This window comes from Dinoponera quadriceps, unplaced genomic scaffold (genome assembly GCF_001313825.1).
Source record: "Dinoponera quadriceps isolate SergipeBrazil2010 unplaced genomic scaffold, ASM131382v1 scaffold777, whole genome shotgun sequence".
Classification (NCBI taxonomy): domain Eukaryota; kingdom Metazoa; phylum Arthropoda; class Insecta; order Hymenoptera; family Formicidae; genus Dinoponera; species Dinoponera quadriceps.
The window spans coordinates 548,817-565,965 of record NW_014555488.1 but is presented as its reverse complement, the minus strand read 5'-3'; the positions used below and the strand labels follow the sequence as shown (position 1 = coordinate 565,965).

Below are 17,149 nucleotides of genomic sequence, written 5' to 3'. Positions count from 1 at the left end.
GGGGGGGGGGGGGGGTCGTATTGATCGACGAAGATGGGGTCCAACCCCTCGACACGAAAGGACGGCTGCTTGCTGACTCGATCTGGTTACACTCGACGGGACTCGGTCGCGAGCGTTTCGACGGCTGGAATCCGCCCACATTCACACTCGCATTCACATGCACACACGCATCACACGTTTCAGGGTGAATCGTAGAGAAATGGGACGGTTTTAACGACCTTGATATTTCTGCGCGCGGCGAAATTTGTCCAGGATCGACGGAGCCCGGCGCTGTGAATCTAGGTGTCTGATGTCTCGGGCCAAGGACACACGCAATGGTCGCTCTCTGCCACCCGTTTGCACGAACCACTCCCGGCACCTTCTGGTATAATCTCTCTCTCCCTTTCTTCCCTGTCTCTCTTTAACTCCGGCTGAATTAATCCGCATATTGCGATTGATGTTATCTCGATTGGAATATTCGCGACGCGCACTTTCCCTTTGACGTTTACGTAAGTGCGATCATCAGCGAGAGAAATCAACGTGAGAATCCGCCGATATTTGCGCTTGAAGAAAGTAATGCGGGCTTTTTACCGTTATGCAAATACGAACGTGACCGAGATCGCACAGCGCGACCGGTCGCGGATTGATAATGCAAGTCGTGAAAGACGAGAGCGTTAAATCGCCGCCGATCGAAGCATTTTATTTTTTTAATAGCTATTTGATTTTACATAAGTACACCTAAAGACTCTTCGACGGTTTATCTGACACAGATGATACTTGACTGTGCATCTACCTGTGTGCAAGTCCCAAACCAAGGACGAATCCATCGAGCTTGCTTATTCTCTCGCTCATTCAACGTTCGTCAATCTTTCTCTCTATCTTCCTATTTTATTAATCTTCGCTCGATTCATGCTGCGATTCAGCGGATAAAGAAATATCACGGAGTCGCGAGATTGAAAAAAGCCGAGGCAAAGTCGAGAATAGCGGGATCCAACCGTGCTTCGCGCTTAGAAATTTGACACTTTCTCGATTTGTACTTCCTGTGTCTGATCTTTCTAGGCAGACAACACACGGATATTCCATTCTTGCGCGGTAATTGCTCATTCAAAAGCAAGAGGAGTTTTCGGGATTGAGGCGTGGTAATCGTCTGTGAGTGATATATCGACCTCTTTCTTTCACTTGCAATCAGGCACATTCGCGCTCGTTAAGTGATCAAATCGAGAGAAAAAAACAGACACGAGCTATGAATTTAAATATGCTGCAAATCGACATTTTTTTTATTGAATATCAAAAGCAAATGAATAATACAGCCTCGGTTCATATATTCCGGAATATTCACCGCGTTGACATGAAATATTCTCTTCAATTTTTGACAGAGAGAGAGAGAGAGAGAGAGAGAGAGAGAGAGAGAGAAGGATAGACAGTATTTTCTCCAAACCTATGGTAAATATTGTAGCCACCACACTCGAATACTTTATTGTTAGTATGAATACCGCAACAGAGATTTCACAATCGATTGCACCAATACGATTACTATATCAACGCCCGAGCAGAATTCTGGGCTGAGGTGCAGATTTCATGGGCCGATGCATCGATTCGATCGATGGATACCACAATGCCACGTGGCATCCTGTTTGTGCGAAACAACGTGTCGCGAAATCCGTTTTGCGCGTGACAAGAGAGACGCGTTTGCTTCGATAAATAAGAACAAAGCTCTAATTGAAGCTACACCGACCTCTACCTCGACCACCGTGAATTTTTAAATAACGCTCGCGGCTATTGCAAATATCATTTACACGTACAAGATATTTCAGGAACACAAAGATATTCAGACCATCATACCAAGGTATATAGATCATCTAATCGCCGGTTTAAACTTCGTTAAATATTCCGCGTCGACCGACCTTTGCGCGCGCATTTCCGAGGCGATCAAATACATTGAGTTGTATAACTATCGACTTCAAGAACATCAGACTGCCTCGCTCGCAACGCAAGAACGAAGAAAGGAGAGAGATGTCGACTGAAAATTTCTCTTAAGCGATGGCGTTTAATCGTTTCGCCTTTGCGACTTCCTCTTTGTCCGCAAGACCGCTCGAAGAGAGAAAATACGATTTCCGATAATGCCATTGTAAACGCTTCGCCACCATGTACGCAGAGAAAACGCCAAGTTGAACGAGCAAATGACACTCTCTCTCTCTTATATGTCGAACCTTCCGGCAAAACAAAAAACGTTGTCACGGACAATAAATTAAGAAAAATTCGTACAATCGCAAGAAAATTATTAGTAGTCTTGCAACGAAATTTATAGAGTGAACCCCTGTTAGGTATGAATTACCACGTATGATGACATAATTTAATTTAATTATATAATTTAATCATATTTTATCATATTATACGTTTGCGTTAAGTGCTTGTGATAATAAGACTGTTATTGTGGCGTAGATAATGAGCCATACAAAATTCACCATGCAGCTAACGAGTTAACAGTCTTAACTGCGACGTACTATGCCCTCTGTTATTTGCAAATAAGAATACGCGACATATATACGTGGATAGCGACGAGTCCCGACCACAAGAGAGAATAAAACACTTCTCCTATGCGAGATCGTGCGAGGAATACGTATAATTTCGAGGTATCGTATTTTCGTTGTGTATTGTACGTTTTCGAAGCTACTTACAAGAAGGTTATCGCGCAATAAAGGCCGCCATAAATGATACAAAGGTAATTTTCGAGAAAATGTGGGAAAACAGCTATCGTCGCGTTGTGTCGTTTTGTACTGCGCACGTGTACAGGCCGGGGTTATAACCGCTCGTGGCAGAAATCGAATTTTCCGGCGACGGCAGCAGGGCGGATTCAGCGGGGCGCGTAATCAAAGGACCGGCGATCAAGGTAAATTAACCCAGCGATTGTGCGACTCGCTACAATTATTCGGAGTTAATTTGAAGGATTTTTAATTTATTAATCTGTTTAACGCGCACTCTCGCGAGGCTTGCGTGTGAAACGCGAATGGAGAAATATCGGCGTGTTATAAGAATGTTCTCTAGAGGAAAGGTACGGTTCGCTTTAAAATGACACGGTATAATTACTAAACTGTTTCTCCCTCACCCGTCGCGCGTCTTTGCGAGTTGAAATAATTAATATTGCATCGCGGTGACGCAAATACCTTTATCCCGCATCGGAACAGCGATTAAATAAAAGCGTCATAAAATCGTCCGATTACGAATAAATATCTCACATGCCGATTTCGGCCGAGTCGACGGCAGCACTCGCGATAAATTCGAGTTTAAGTGCGCTGCAGTTTTAGTTTCACTCTCGTAAATTCGCAGAATTCGCCGCGCCGAAAAGCCCGTTTATGCAGGAGTATTCTGGCAATTCGGACGAATACCAAGCATATTTCATTTCAACGACGGAAAGTCGCGGCTCCACACGGTGACGTGCCGAGGTTTCGGAATATTTTGGAATATTCGCGAACGAGACTCGAGTCGCGCCCCGAGGTCTCTTTTCCTCGAATTCGCGCGACGCTCGCGCCTGTATTTTCTGCTTCGCATCTTTGAACTCCCTGTTCACAAGCCTCCTCCTCCTCTAAAAAATACCGCGCGAGCTCTTGCAGAATGAAACACGGTTCGTTACACGTGCGAAGTTGGTGCGAAACAATAAGATGCGTAAACGCGCGAGTGGAAAACTCGCGACCGTCTTCCTTTTATCGTCCTCAACGACAATACGCGCGCAAAACGATGATCATAACGATGTATCTTCGTAAGTCGGAGGAAGAGGTTACTCGTAATATTCGAGTTCGTGATAGTGGGAAAGGGAATTTTCGAGGAGCGAGGCGAATGGATTCTCTGTAAACCACGGGGGCATAACAAAGCACGACCTACTTCAAAAGAAATCATTATTCGCCGACGCAAATACCCCGGTCTGTTACGAGTAACAACGAAGTATCCGAACAACACTGTCGGGATATCATGAAAAGCGTTATTCACGCATTAATCCGAGACCGTTGAAACGAATAAATATTAAACGTGCACCGTGCGACAAGAAAAAATCTCGTTCAAAATCGCCCTCGTCGAGTCTAAAGGTGAGCACACACTGAACGAACGAACAATGAACGAATAGCGAATATAGTATAGTATGAAATATGAACGTGTATATTCGCACAAATCAGTGTTTTTCCGTGCGCAAAGGTCGTGATAGGCGAAATCTCGTCTTTGAGAAATCGTGAATTATTCGAAGACCGATTAGCAGGAACCGTTTGCAATGACCGATAATGCGTGCATTTATAAATTTATAATTGTTTGACCATTCACCGCCGCGACAGCAAAAGCGCGCCGAATTGCCCTCTTGCAAAGCGTGAAATATTTCATCGATAAATACGCACACGCTGCTTCGCGTATTCAGATAATTAAATCTCTATTATACCGCGGCGCGAGAACGAACGATCGAATGAGCGAACAAACGCCGAAATGAGCACGAGACGCGTGCGCGCGAGTGTTCTCTACGCGTTAAATAGTCGCGATCGATGTTGGCGGGCATTTTTAATTTTTAAATGGGAAATTCTCCGTCGTTAGCGCGATGGATAAAAACATTACGTATTTCATTTATCTTCTATTTATGCTACAAAGAGAACAATCTTTGTCAACGCTACTTTTGTGTTGGTTTTCTCAGCATCTCCTCTTTCTCATATATTTACACAGACTAGGATTTAATTAAAAGTTCCCATCCAATATACAATTTTCAGAGCAGGACGAAGTTAAAGAACCGATTAATTTTTCTCTGACATAGCAAATACGTGTAGACGGAACTGAAATTGCGGTTAGAATCGAATATAGTTTCTCTTTGCGCGGATACTTTATTAAATATTTAAAGTACCAGGCAATGGCACGAGATTTTGAATATACGTGAGTGCGCGTCCGTACGTGCGTGAGTGTTCACGCGCTACAGCCAAAGACCAAAAGCCAATATTTGAGGTAACGCGCGTTCAGTTTTCCAACGAACACGCTCTTCCAATTTCGTCTATCTACTAGAAACAATCTAAGAGCGCACGATGTGTTTTATACACGAGCGCGGGCGCGGCACGTCGACACGTTTAAAGTGATATATACCGCGAGATTCGCAGTGGAGGCAAGTCTCATGAAAAATATCGCGTAAGGCACTTTAATCCTACGAGCAACAACGTAAATAGCATTCAAAGTGATTTCTCCGCTGGAGCGCGACCATCGATCTTCGCACCCGAGTCGAACATTAATACCACGGATAGAGGTTGGTACGGGGATGAAAGAATGGCGATACACGCGATAGTGTGTCACCTGCTGTCCCAATCGGGACGGATATTCGCCGTAGAGTAAAAAAAGAATATCGAGACTCACCGGCACCGAAAGCTTGCTGTCCGTTCTTGTCGTCAGTCGGGGTACCCTCTAAACTAGCCGGTCCGCTGTCTGCCCCGCCAGTTGCACTGTGAAAATATTTTTTTGTGCGCGCCATTGTTTGTCTCACTCAAGGACGAACAACGCATCGTGTTCGCAACCGGTAATATCAGGTCGAGTCATAAATAGACTGCGAATGTTTATATAAATATACATTTTGATGGAAGATAAACGGGGAAATACGACGAACATAAAATCAGGACGTATCTTAGCCCGTAAGTAGATATAAAATCACATATTTGTTATAAAGATGAACAAATTAACGACAAATGTATATATTCGTGTAAACATTCGCAGTACAATAACAAAAATTTCCCAACTGAAAATAAATATTTTTTCTAAACATCTATCCAAGTTATCTACTATCTAGTGGGGATAAATTATCAATAATAGAGGATATAATAATCACAATAACGGAGGATATAACATAGTAATAGAAGGACGTTGGGTTACACGTTGAGTTGGACTGTATTGTAAAATATAGTATGTTAAGAGAGGAAAAAGAAAGGAGGACAAAGATTATATTTATGACTCAACCCAATAGCGAAACATGAAACACATAGATGCCACATACTCTGAAGCCCACCTGCTTGCATCGTCATCCTTTACTTGCTCGCCGACGGGAGCAGCCTGAATCTCTTGAGGAACCTGGCTGCTCTCTTCTGTCTCAGTCGGTGGCGGAGCCTCACCCTCGCCGGCCCCGGCGCCGCGGCTTAATCCAGGTATTCCGCCGCTCAACCAGCCGGACATTTGATTCTTCACTCCGGCGAACATTTCCAGTTTATTGCCTTTCGGACTGCAAGAAGAACTCCGGATGTTACGGGGGTATGAATTTAAACTAGAATTCTAGGCAAAAGGGATTCCACGAAATGTGGTGAATAATGAAGAGATATTTCGCCGAATGTGTGCGATGCAAATTTTAATGTATCAGCGTAATTATCGTGTTATGCGATAACCGTGACACATAATGGGATTGAATTAGCAAAAAAATTATGTTTGAAAATTATAATTAACAATAAATTATGAGCTCGAGTGAAAATAAAAACACGTGACCTTTTTAATAACTTTCCCGAATTCTGTCGCGTAAAAGTTTGTCTCGTTTGGAAACTTTTTTTGCCAAAATCAAGATTTAATGTCCTGTCNAGAGAGAGAGAGAGAGAGAGAGAGAGAGAGAGAGAGAGAGAGAGAGCAGTAGAAGCAGTAATTTATATACGGGATACCGTCATGGTAACAATATCGCTAATTACTAGTCAAAGAACTTACAGGAAAACAGTGAGAAGCAAAATTCTCCAATTATGAATTTCGACAAAATGGATAAAACAACCGAAAATTTCGAAATGCATTACGTAATGCGAGTTGGCAGAGGTCGTACAACTTAATTTACATGCATAATGGGACGATAATAATTTCGCGTCTCTGTATTCATGTTAGCACGTACTAAGAACACGTTCCAAGACTTAGGTACATTACATATAAACGGGGGAAAATATAACAATCACGCGATTTTCATTTGCGAAGAAAAAATTAATACTTGCTCTACTGTATTTCCTACGTTTAATTAAAACACCACGTTCATCATAATTCTCGTCATAATTCTGTGACTTTTTTTAGTTTGTAATACATAACCGAGTATTAAGAAGTCTTTCGTCAAGCTCCAAGAAGTAATTAATAAGAATTAATTGATAAGAAAAGAAAACTCATCATTCGACTTGATTCTGGCGAGTCGCTGGAGTTTTCCGGCATGAAATTGCACGATGCGTAAATGCTAGATCGAGTTTTCAGAAGTGAAGCAAACAGTTTGTTGCGTACGAATGGACGTTACTGCGAATAAAGCACAGCAGTTTCCATTTCGCAAATTCCACGTATGACCGTATATAATATATATATATATATATATTATATATGTATATATATATATATGTATATGTATATGTGTATATATATATATATTATATATATATATATATATACACGTATATTCGCCAGGTGGACGTCGATCGAACGATGGAGCATTACACTACTGCCGCGGATTGATTTCGTACGAATGTACGGTCGATAAGTGTGCACTGACATTTGACGCGCGTCGCTAGTACACACGCATGATTCCCCGGCAAATACAATTGGAACACGTAGTTTATGAACACACGCTGTTGAAAATTGAAATCGCGTGAAAGAATGCTCACCATTTACGAGAGCATCAATTCGTCGAAATCGATTGTCAATTGTCAAAGCGCTGGCTGCCACATGTACTACATGGTAATACGCGTACGTCGCGTGGAAAAAGTTGAAAAGCGTGCCCGGCCGTGAACCGTAATAAGAGGAACGCGACAGAAAAGACAGGAGAGAATTTTACTGCATTTCGAGACCGAACACAGCCAATTATATGCGTTTCAAAGTACACGTACGATGAAATAAACTAATGAATCGTGTCATGATAATTTGAAATGGCAGGGTGATATTAACGCGAATTGGTTGTACATATGTGTGGATTTAAACGTATATATACGCGTGTTTAAACGTATATGTCATTAATTAAACGTTAATTTTTAAATTAAAGAGAGGCGGAGGAAAAGAGTGAGCGGGTGAGGGGGCAAGGCGAGAGGAAGATCGTGATTGGTTACATTTCCAAATCAAACACACCGCCTGTCGATACACATTAATGTATTATTGCGGGCGCTTTCACATTTGTTTTTGCGTGAAATTATTAACTGCAACACGCGTGTCAATCAGTCGACTCAGATGGCATACACTATTGAATTATGCAGCCGGGTGCACATCGTATACGATAGCGTTGCGCGTTATCGAACGCTGCGTCATAATTAACCGCGCAACCGAGGTATGTAAAAACGTAAAAAATTATCATTACGCGTATCATGATAACATGACACGTTTGCGTATCGACACATCATGCTGGTTATCGCGAATGCTGCTGCATGAGCGAAGCTCGTTCGTTCATTCGTTAAGATTTTTCACAGCTACTGTCGCGACACACGATCCGCGCATCCCATCGTCGAAGTGACGAAAATTTTGACGCAGTTTGAGCTTTTCAAAAAGTCTCGTCGATTCTACGCATCGTTCGTGTTTTAACTGCGCATATTCATAACCAATATTTGTCCGTCCGTCCGTCCATCCGTCTATCGATCGATTTGCTTGCCGCAACCGAAGCGTTTGCAACACAAGTGGACCAAGTCGCACGATAAAAGTTTCGGCAAGAACGAAGTAAAAGTTGTTACCACGTTGTCAAAGTTATCGACACTCCGTGCTTGGCTCATTAAGATTGCTCGATTTAAAATTTAACGAAACCGGGCTGTTCGGTCTGCTACTTGCAACTTCCTACGTGTACGTTGCAATTTAATCGATCGCTCGAATCGGCGCGAACTAAAAGGAAGAATGGAACTATCGCGAGAGCGTTATGCACAGTTACTGTTACCTCAAGCCCTACTTTCTTACGCTTCCTGTGCATAAGACGAGATAAATATGTATGTTCGAGTCGCGATAGAGGGAAAAGAGAACGATACTCTCCCGGCAGGATATTCTCTCTAGAAAGGAGGAGACTGACAGCCGAGAAAAAAGCGGAAACGAGAACGCAGATTCGCTGGCGTATTGCGATTAAATCCATCGTCGAATCGCGCGAGACGTCGTAGGGGAGTCGCGCTACTTTACGTAAGTCGGACGTTATTGATCTAATCTCGAAAATGCATCCGGCGAGGAGGAGATTGTGCCGCTGCTTTTAAACGGCGGCGTGGCGTGTAAACATTGACTGAGAGAGAGAGAGAGAGAACGAGCGAAAAGGAAGGAAAAAAAATTACGTGCTGAATAACATCTGAATGTGCGTGTCTCGATTGAAGATTCCGGAAGGGGAGAACGACGACGCCCGCGTACCGCGACTTCCGCGATCTATCAAGCGCAGAACGAAACCGCCATTGTTTCGTTCACGATAGTCCGATCCGACTCAGAGGGGGGTCACCTCGCTCGGACTTCGGACGCTGTAAACACGCGAAGTGACACCGTCGTGTTTATCCGCGGCGGACGTAGCGCGACACGCCGTTCTCGCTTCCCTTTCCGGACATATAATATTGCGACCTCGTTGCAAATCGACTTGCGAATAGACCTACCGATCTCTCAAATCCTCGCCATCGACGTTTGGAGTGACGTATGCATCGCACGAAGTATCGAACGCAGTATCCGGCAACGGGATCGATTTCGCGTAAGCCGTGCGCGACTCGCGGCTAACGTCATGACATACGGCGCGAGCGCGCACGCACGATTCCGCGGCGAATCGGTGACAGTGTGCACAACTACGCATTATCACACGAAGCCTCCGAGAACGATAACAGAGCGAAAGAGGGACGCGCACAAGCGCGGATCAACGGACGGATATATCGGGCTGTCGCGAGCACGACGTGTGACAGGTTACGGGCAGAACGCAGTACGATGGCGCACGTACCTGGTATTGTTCTTTTTCTCGAGATCACCGCCGATCTCGGCTTCCGGGGACGCGGCTTTGGGCTCGGCAGGCAATTCGCCGCCGTTCTCGGGCTTCTTGCCCATCCAATTGGACACCTGATTCGTCAGGCCGGAAAACATCGTGAGACGTACGGTGTGGCAAGCTCGCTGGATGCGGTACTCTTCCTTCTTCTCTTTCTCTCTTTTCCTCTCACTCCCTCTTTCGGCCGAATGACGTTCCTCGCTTTCGTACAGTCGTGAAATCGAGCACGACCGTCACGAAGCCCTCGCGGGACCGAAGTGACGACGAATACTGAGTTATCTCGTCCGTCCTCGCGACAGCGCTACCACAGACTGCGTATGTCGCACGTGCACACGCGCAACTCTCATAGCGCAGCTGCCGCGACGCTACCGCCGCCGTGGCCTTGCGCGGTCGACCGGCGAGTTATTGCGTCGCGAGCATCGATTGCACGCTCCACGACGCGACGAGCGCCGCCTGCTCTCTCCGGGTATAAATTATGTTGTGAGCGAGAGAGAGAGACGACGACGATGAGATGATATTTGCGAAAAAACGTGCGACGATTCGCCGAATAATGGATATCGATCCTTTAGATGATTGATTCGAAGCTGCGATTGAGGTGTCTATTGTGAGGAAAAGACGGTGAATATATTTTTCTCTTTATGGATAGGCAAGAAGAGAGAAAAAGAGCGCGAGAGAGAGGGAAGGAAAAATGCATAGTATCTTCTAAAAATAAAACGATAAAAGATGGCAAATATTTTCGGGGTTAAAAACGACTAATGATGCATCGATAGTATCTAACCTGAGCCAGAAGTTTATCAACGTAAAAATAGGCTTCCGTTTTATAAATAGACGCGTGTGCAGATATTTTTTCTCTTTTCCCTCGACGTAAAACGAACGATGGCACCATTGCTAGCAATCGAGATAGCTCGGATTTTATAGGAAACGATTTTATTCGATAACATAAATCCCAAGCTTAACAACTGTACCCGCACTCGACGGGATCTCTATCGTATCGCCGAGATATCCACGATCGTCAAATAATGATACGATAAAGATCGTCGATTCGCGGAAACTCAATGAAGTTCACTAATCGAATTACCTCGCGTTTTCCATTTGGCGACACGAAATATCTTTGTACTTAACAGTTGTGAACCATATAAGTGGACGTTGATTATTAGTATTGGCTTCTATATTAAAGCGCGATATCGAGCGTTCCTTTCCATACTTAAGAAACCATGTTGCAACAGCCAAACTAGCAGTCATATTTGGTCGCCTAATAACTTACCGTTAACTTACCGTTAACTGGCTAGCTGTTAAACACGTCGAAAAATTCGCATGCGGCTATTGTCACGTCGGCATCAGATTATTTCACTTCACGACGCAGCGATATTAAAAATATCCGTACTTTATTTCAACCGACCACAGAGCGAGGCAGTTACAACAATTATCGAATAAAGTATACGCTTTGTACATTTGTCCGCTCTTCCGAGGTGTCGCGTGACGCCGATATGTCGTGCGGAAGCACCGTGAGCATCGTTATAATACGAGGTAGAACGCACGTGGCGCGTGACAACTGAAGGTGTATGTTAAGTTAATGTTATATACAAGTCGTAACAACGATAAACAACGTGCAACGGTATCCAATACGGTACACGCGAATCCAGTGCCCGTTATGTCCTCTACCGACTTATCGTCTCGTGTTTCACATATTTTACTCAATCGTATTGTAATCGTTACAGCATAGAGCGTATTTGTTTATCGCACGGAGAATCGACAAAAAGACGTTACGATGAAACACCGTATGTCACACGTATCACAGTTTGGCACAGAAAGCCCAAAACGTAAACATTGCGTAAAAACCTCATGACGTCTTTTTCAACTTGTCCTGTGATGAATGAGAACGTTTGCCATTACGAGTACCCTTCGTTCAGGGATACATATTACTCGTCTATAGCGTAGAATCGTCGACAGATCAAACGCATAATACAATAACAACAAAACAAATAATACAACTGTACCATGTCTTCTTCACGTTTCTGAAGAAATTGAAATTAGTTGGTAAGTTTAACAACTAGTCTGTCTCACGATCGTCTCGATCGCAATTAAGATACATTGGTCAGATACGCTAGACGTCGCGTTACTAAACGATTCGTTCCCAACGTGCTAATTGATAAGACACAAACGTCTCATTGAGACGCGAAGTAGCGATGAATTATATATTTTAAATTTCGTCCCCTAGGAATGTGTACCACCATGGATTATCGTCAGTGAACTGGATCTGACGAGGTCACCTTTGATGCTTCCAGAGCAGCTTGCTGACGTTGGTACCTGGAAACAAATATTAATACAGTGAGGTCAAAGTCTACGTAAAGCAGTTGATAATAATCGCATTAGAAATGCAATGCCCTGTGAGATTAAACGATATAAATAATGCAAGAAGTAACGTATGCGCGATCGAGAAAAACAGGAAAAGTTGGCACATTCATTTACTTAACTAATATCACTGATACTGATAGAAGTTTCGTAGTAACGTCTATAAAGATAACTGGGAATTCGTATTTACTTCAGATTTTTTCTGAATATAAAAGAAATAGAAAAGATATGCCGTAGAAATGGTGCTTGTAGAAATTTAAAACTTTTGAAACGTAAATGTGTGCGTTTGTCAAACGAAACTTATCAAATTCTTTCAGAAGTCACATAGAGATAATTACATCAAGGCTCTTGATACTTGATATATGGCTGTACACGCGACGAATAGATTCACGCTAAAGAGATTCCAATTTTGCGGTATGATGGCTAAGGAATATCTCGTCCAGATCAATCCGGTGATGCCCAAGGCGCAAGACTGGCTGATGGAGATTTTGTGCGCTGGCCTCTGCAAATCACCGAGACCGGCGATTACGAGCCCCTGCAAATTGCACAGAGGATATGATATAAAGTAGATTTTTCCTCGGCGTGAAAAAAAAGGCATTATAACGCGGTATATTCACTCTTTCAAGTCAAATATGCTCATGACAATTGTTATCTGTCTTTCTGATAAACTTGATAAAAAGAACTTACAAATAAAATCGCAATTTTTCACTTTACGGACATTATGTCATCAGAATCATTATTATTTTCTATTGTTTTTGAATTTTTTATTTTGTTTTTAAAGAAGCTAGTTATTGAACATATCTTGCGACCGGGGTTTATTTTCGAAAAAGTTCAAATCAAATAAGAAAAAAGTGAGAAAAGGGAGTGAGTTGTTCCCATGCCTGTTTTATGATATCCAAGATTTTTACAAAGAACGAGATATTTTCGTTAAAAATAAAAACGCGTGTATACATTTCTGCTGTAATTATTGTGAAGTCACAGTTACGAAGGAATCGTATATAATACGAAATGAATATGAATAGCGTTCGAAATATTTCTGTAGCGCGCGTTCGTTTGCCAACATACATTACGTAGTGACTACCTTGAGGCAAAATTGGTTTGTGTATCAGCAATGTGCCGCATACGTAATATCGTGTTATTCAATCATGTGACAGAGCATCGACGAGGATGAATCGGGCAAATAGGAATTGTATTTGGAGATCGAAAGAAAAATACAAATAACGCACAAGCGTGGTTGGAAATATTTATCATGAGAGATAACAATTTAAAGCTGCGCTCATGTCGACTCGATTAAATATTCCGGACCTTTTCAATTCATGTTGTAACCCCGCTTAGTTTAATCTATCGGAATACTACAATAGGTCGGTCGGTAGTATCGATAAAAGAAGATTATTACTAACCCATTTGAAGGCCGGTGCCCAAAAGAAGATGGTTTGCGGACCTATAAAAAAGATACACATTGCAGACGATGTAAATTGTGAAGAAGCATGTTGTAACATAACGTATAATTCGCGCATTACTCAACTTGTTCTCGTCTTTTGTTTTCACGATTCTTTAAAAATGCTCAACGTTCCGCGAATAAACCGATTCTCAGGGTGTTTTTATACAAAATACATAAAAATATACTGGTCTCTTACGCCACAACCTCGCGACGGATTAAATTCGCTGGCGGGTATTTACATACCGCTCGAGAGTAAAATGTTGCCAGGGTTTTATCGTAGACAATACAGTGATCAATGCGTCAGCACAGTTTTTAATGCTTGCTGACCGCCGCGCTACATCCCCACGATTTTCTACTCTTTTTCTCTTTCTTTTTATATATATATTTCCCTGTACTTCCGCTTTAACAGGTCGAGTAAATTCATTAGAGCAATTTTGGACCACAGACACAAAACCGAGCGCAACCTTCTTTCCATTCACATTATAATTCGGTGAAGGTACGTTCGTTTTGGAGCCTGATACTTTGAATAGCCACATTATAGAAAATAGGACAACCCGACGTTAGTCGACGATGACATCGGGTTGTGTCTCTGAGAAATCTTAAAATAAAACAAGTAACAATAATTGTTACAAATACAGATGATTGATTTTTTCTCGTTGAATCACAAATATTTTTCATCGTGACAATAGTCTATTCTTACCGAAATGTTCTTTTTATTCCATCTATATCGTAGAAATTGATCACGACGAAGGTACCTGTGTAATAAATGCGAATAAATTTATAGACTCACCTGGTACAAGTCGTTAAGTGTTTTCGAATGAGATCGATAACGTCATACAAAGTTAATGAAATTCGCGCAACAAGACTAACGAATGTAGGAGCGATAATGGGGGGAAAGGGGGGGGGAGTAAATTTATGGAAATTAGACGCACAATGCGATTCTTATTATTTCGAAAAGTAGTTCAACGAGACTTGGAAACGCGAAGACCTTGAAGGAACTGCATCGTAAGGATTAAAATGTTGTCGTTCGCGTGTCACCGATTCTTATGACCAACTTGATAACGACCACGGAATGTGATTAAAAAACTACTGCGTCACTGGTCGATAAGGGAGCGGCGGATGACGAGATAAGTGAATGGAGCAACGTCCGCGCGTGTGCGTCTAACGCGTCATGGTGTCTTGAAAGGAAAATTAAGCATGTCGACATCAATTGACCCGTTGTTCCAAAAGCGGGCGTTATTTAAAGAGACGCGAAAGAATCATCGTCTCGGTGATAAAAAAAAATAAACAAAGATAAAATAAATGAAAAAGATCGATACATATCAGATGATTTAAGTACGATTTCTCGGATAAGGAAGCGTTGTTTAAACAACAAATACGCAGGTCATTCGCCATGTATGCATTTTCTTCTCATTTTTCTCGAGCGCATCACTCAACACACGCGCGTACGATTAATCTACGCACGTGCCACCTTCCGTGGCACAGCCGGACGTGACGATCGACCAACCACTTTACTGACCAGCTGGATGTTTCCAAAGAGGCTGCAGCTTCTCGGGCACGAATTTGCCGATGGCGTTCATCGAATTCTTGTAGATTACCGACATCGTCGCTCATTAATTTTCGACCCCTTCACTCGCGAACGATCGCAAATCAAATGATCGCGGAAAACTGACTGGTAGGCGGGCGCACCGGTGCAACGATCCGCGCGCTGCAACTGAGAAATGTGAAATGCGACGGTCGCGACGCTCAAAAGCGGTTGGTTGATTCCCCCCGATCGCTTCTTCTCTTCCCGCCGTACAGCTAGCGACTCTACGAGTCACGACTAGGGAATCGTTGGTGGAGCTGTTCTCTCGGAATGTTGCGCGACATCGTACGCGCAGCCGCGGGACGTTACTGAAATCACCGGCTTTACCGACGATTGTCGGTACTTGGAAAATTAATCTGCATGATACGGTATTAATTCACTGAATTTGACTTTATATCACGTTATAAGGATTATAAGATATTCGGACATTTATACGGATTGGTCGTAAGATAGTCGGTAACAACAATGCTGTCCAATGAAACGCGTTCGAGTGGCTCTATACTAAGTAACTCTACATAATAGCCACACTCTTGAACATAAGTGTCTTGAATAACGAGATTTACAATTAATGTACGAGTCACTATAAGAAGAAGTGTGCGCAGGAACACGGTGCAATGGTGATTTCGATATATTTCGAGAAACTCAATCGCGACATATTCAATTCGGTGTAGTCGGTTACGACATGGCGCATAGCGGTACGTCATGTTCGAAAAGTCGTTTCGTACCTACCGTTTATTTCGCCTATCGAGGGTGAGTCTCGCCCCTGAACTGTCGCCGGGAATGCGGTAAGTGAGCCTCTTGCGTTGTGATGATGAAATATCGTTGAATAATCCCGGAAAGTGTTCATTTCGCGTAACGACTTCGGACGAGGGTGTCGGACGAAGTAACACACATTCGTCATATTACGGCGAATCGTTATCCTTTATATTTTCGGCTTACCGAAGCGAATCTCGCGCGTGGATCGTCGCCGGGAGAGCCGAAAATAAGTTTCGTGCGACTGTGGTAGCGAAATATCGCCAATGACTTCCAAAATGGGCATATCGCAGAAATGACCGTTGGAAGTGCCGAGTGAAGTGCCGCGCGTAACGCGATATTTCGAGTAACTCAACCGTTACGCGCTTCCGTCAGTTCCAGGGAGAATCATGGTGCGGTTTCGAAATCGCTGCTCCGTATTTCTCGCCTCGTCCAAGGTGAGCCTCGTGTTTAAATTGTCGTCGGGAGTACCGTAAGTTTCGCACATTGTCGTGACGAACATCGTCAAATAATCATTGGGATTGGTCGTCTCGCGTAATCGTCTGTCGGGAATGCCGAATCAGTTATCGTTCATTGCGTAGTGACGGTTCGCTATTCAAACCGCTGCCGTTTATATTTTTGGCTCGTTAAAAGCGAATCTCACGTGAGTTGTCGCCGGAAGTGCTGAAGTTAAGTAAGAGGCACGTTCGTCGTAGCAAAATATCGTCGAGCGCCGCGAAAGAACGTCAGGAGTGCTGAGTGAAATATCGCGTCGCGTTGATAACTGTTAACAGCGATACGTTTTAGATTGAACATTTTTTATTGAACAATGATATCGGCGATGCGGCGACCTGCAATGCAGTGCTGTTCCAAAATGAAAAGTTGGCAGCGGAGGTACACGGCGAAACTAATCTCACAGGTAGAAGCTAATCGATGGGAAATTTGGGCGGTAAGTACACAAATTGAAAAATTGTCATACTATTTACACAACATGGATATATTTAAATACATCACAAATAGTCTTTTTTTTAATCACCGAAGCGGCTCATTTTACACGAATAATACTATTATCGCACAGAATAAATTTTTTATTGTGAAACAAATGAAAAGCTCTATATGAAACGGTAGGAAATGTAAATAATATTTT

The 17,149-nt window shown here is 43.0% G+C and overlaps 2 protein-coding genes across 5 annotated transcripts in view; both read right to left on the bottom strand.

Moving 5' to 3' along the window:
• Positions 1 to 10,214, bottom strand: part of LOC106744426 (synapse-associated protein of 47 kDa) — a 78,820-nt gene extending 68,606 nt beyond the window's left edge. For 3 of the 4 annotated variants that reach the window (XM_014619187.1, XM_014619189.1, XM_014619190.1), the window contains exons 1-3: positions 9,851 to 10,214; positions 5,978 to 6,199; positions 5,347 to 5,432 (exon numbers count right to left, since the gene is read on the bottom strand). In XM_014619187.1, coding sequence (XP_014474673.1) covers positions 5,347 to 5,432; positions 5,978 to 6,199; positions 9,851 to 9,990 — 448 coding nt within the window. In that variant the 5' untranslated portion in view covers positions 9,991 to 10,214. The remainder of the gene's footprint in view (positions 1 to 5,346; positions 5,433 to 5,977; positions 6,200 to 9,850) is intronic. The other variant, XM_014619188.1, reaches the window with a different exon arrangement.
• A 1,044-nt stretch (positions 10,215 to 11,258) lies between these two features.
• Positions 11,259 to 15,495, bottom strand: LOC106744480 (mitochondrial pyruvate carrier 4-like). Its single transcript, XM_014619304.1, has 4 exons — positions 15,205 to 15,495; positions 13,645 to 13,685; positions 12,583 to 12,779; positions 11,259 to 12,199 (listed from the first exon to the last, which is right to left on the bottom strand). Exons 1-4 carry the CDS (start codon positions 15,287 to 15,289, stop codon positions 12,136 to 12,138), a joined length of 387 nt encoding a protein of 128 aa, XP_014474790.1. The 5' UTR covers positions 15,290 to 15,495; the 3' UTR covers positions 11,259 to 12,135.
• Positions 15,496 to 17,149: the final 1,654 nt, after the last annotated feature.

What these genes read in the sequence shown, in the direction of transcription:
- LOC106744480 (XM_014619304.1), bottom strand. Translation starts at nt 15,289, where the DNA reads ATGTCGGTAATCTACAAGAATTCGATGAACGCCATCGGCAAATTCGTG. An exon ending in TCTTTGGAAACATCCAGCTG is followed by an intron (nt 13,686 to 15,204) that starts GTCAGTAAAGTG and finishes TCTTTTTTATAG; the next exon opens with GTCCGCAAACCATCTTCTTT. An exon ending in GGGCACCGGCCTTCAAATGG is followed by an intron (nt 12,780 to 13,644) that starts GTTAGTAATAAT and finishes TGCAATTTGCAG; the next exon opens with GGGCTCGTAATCGCCGGTCT.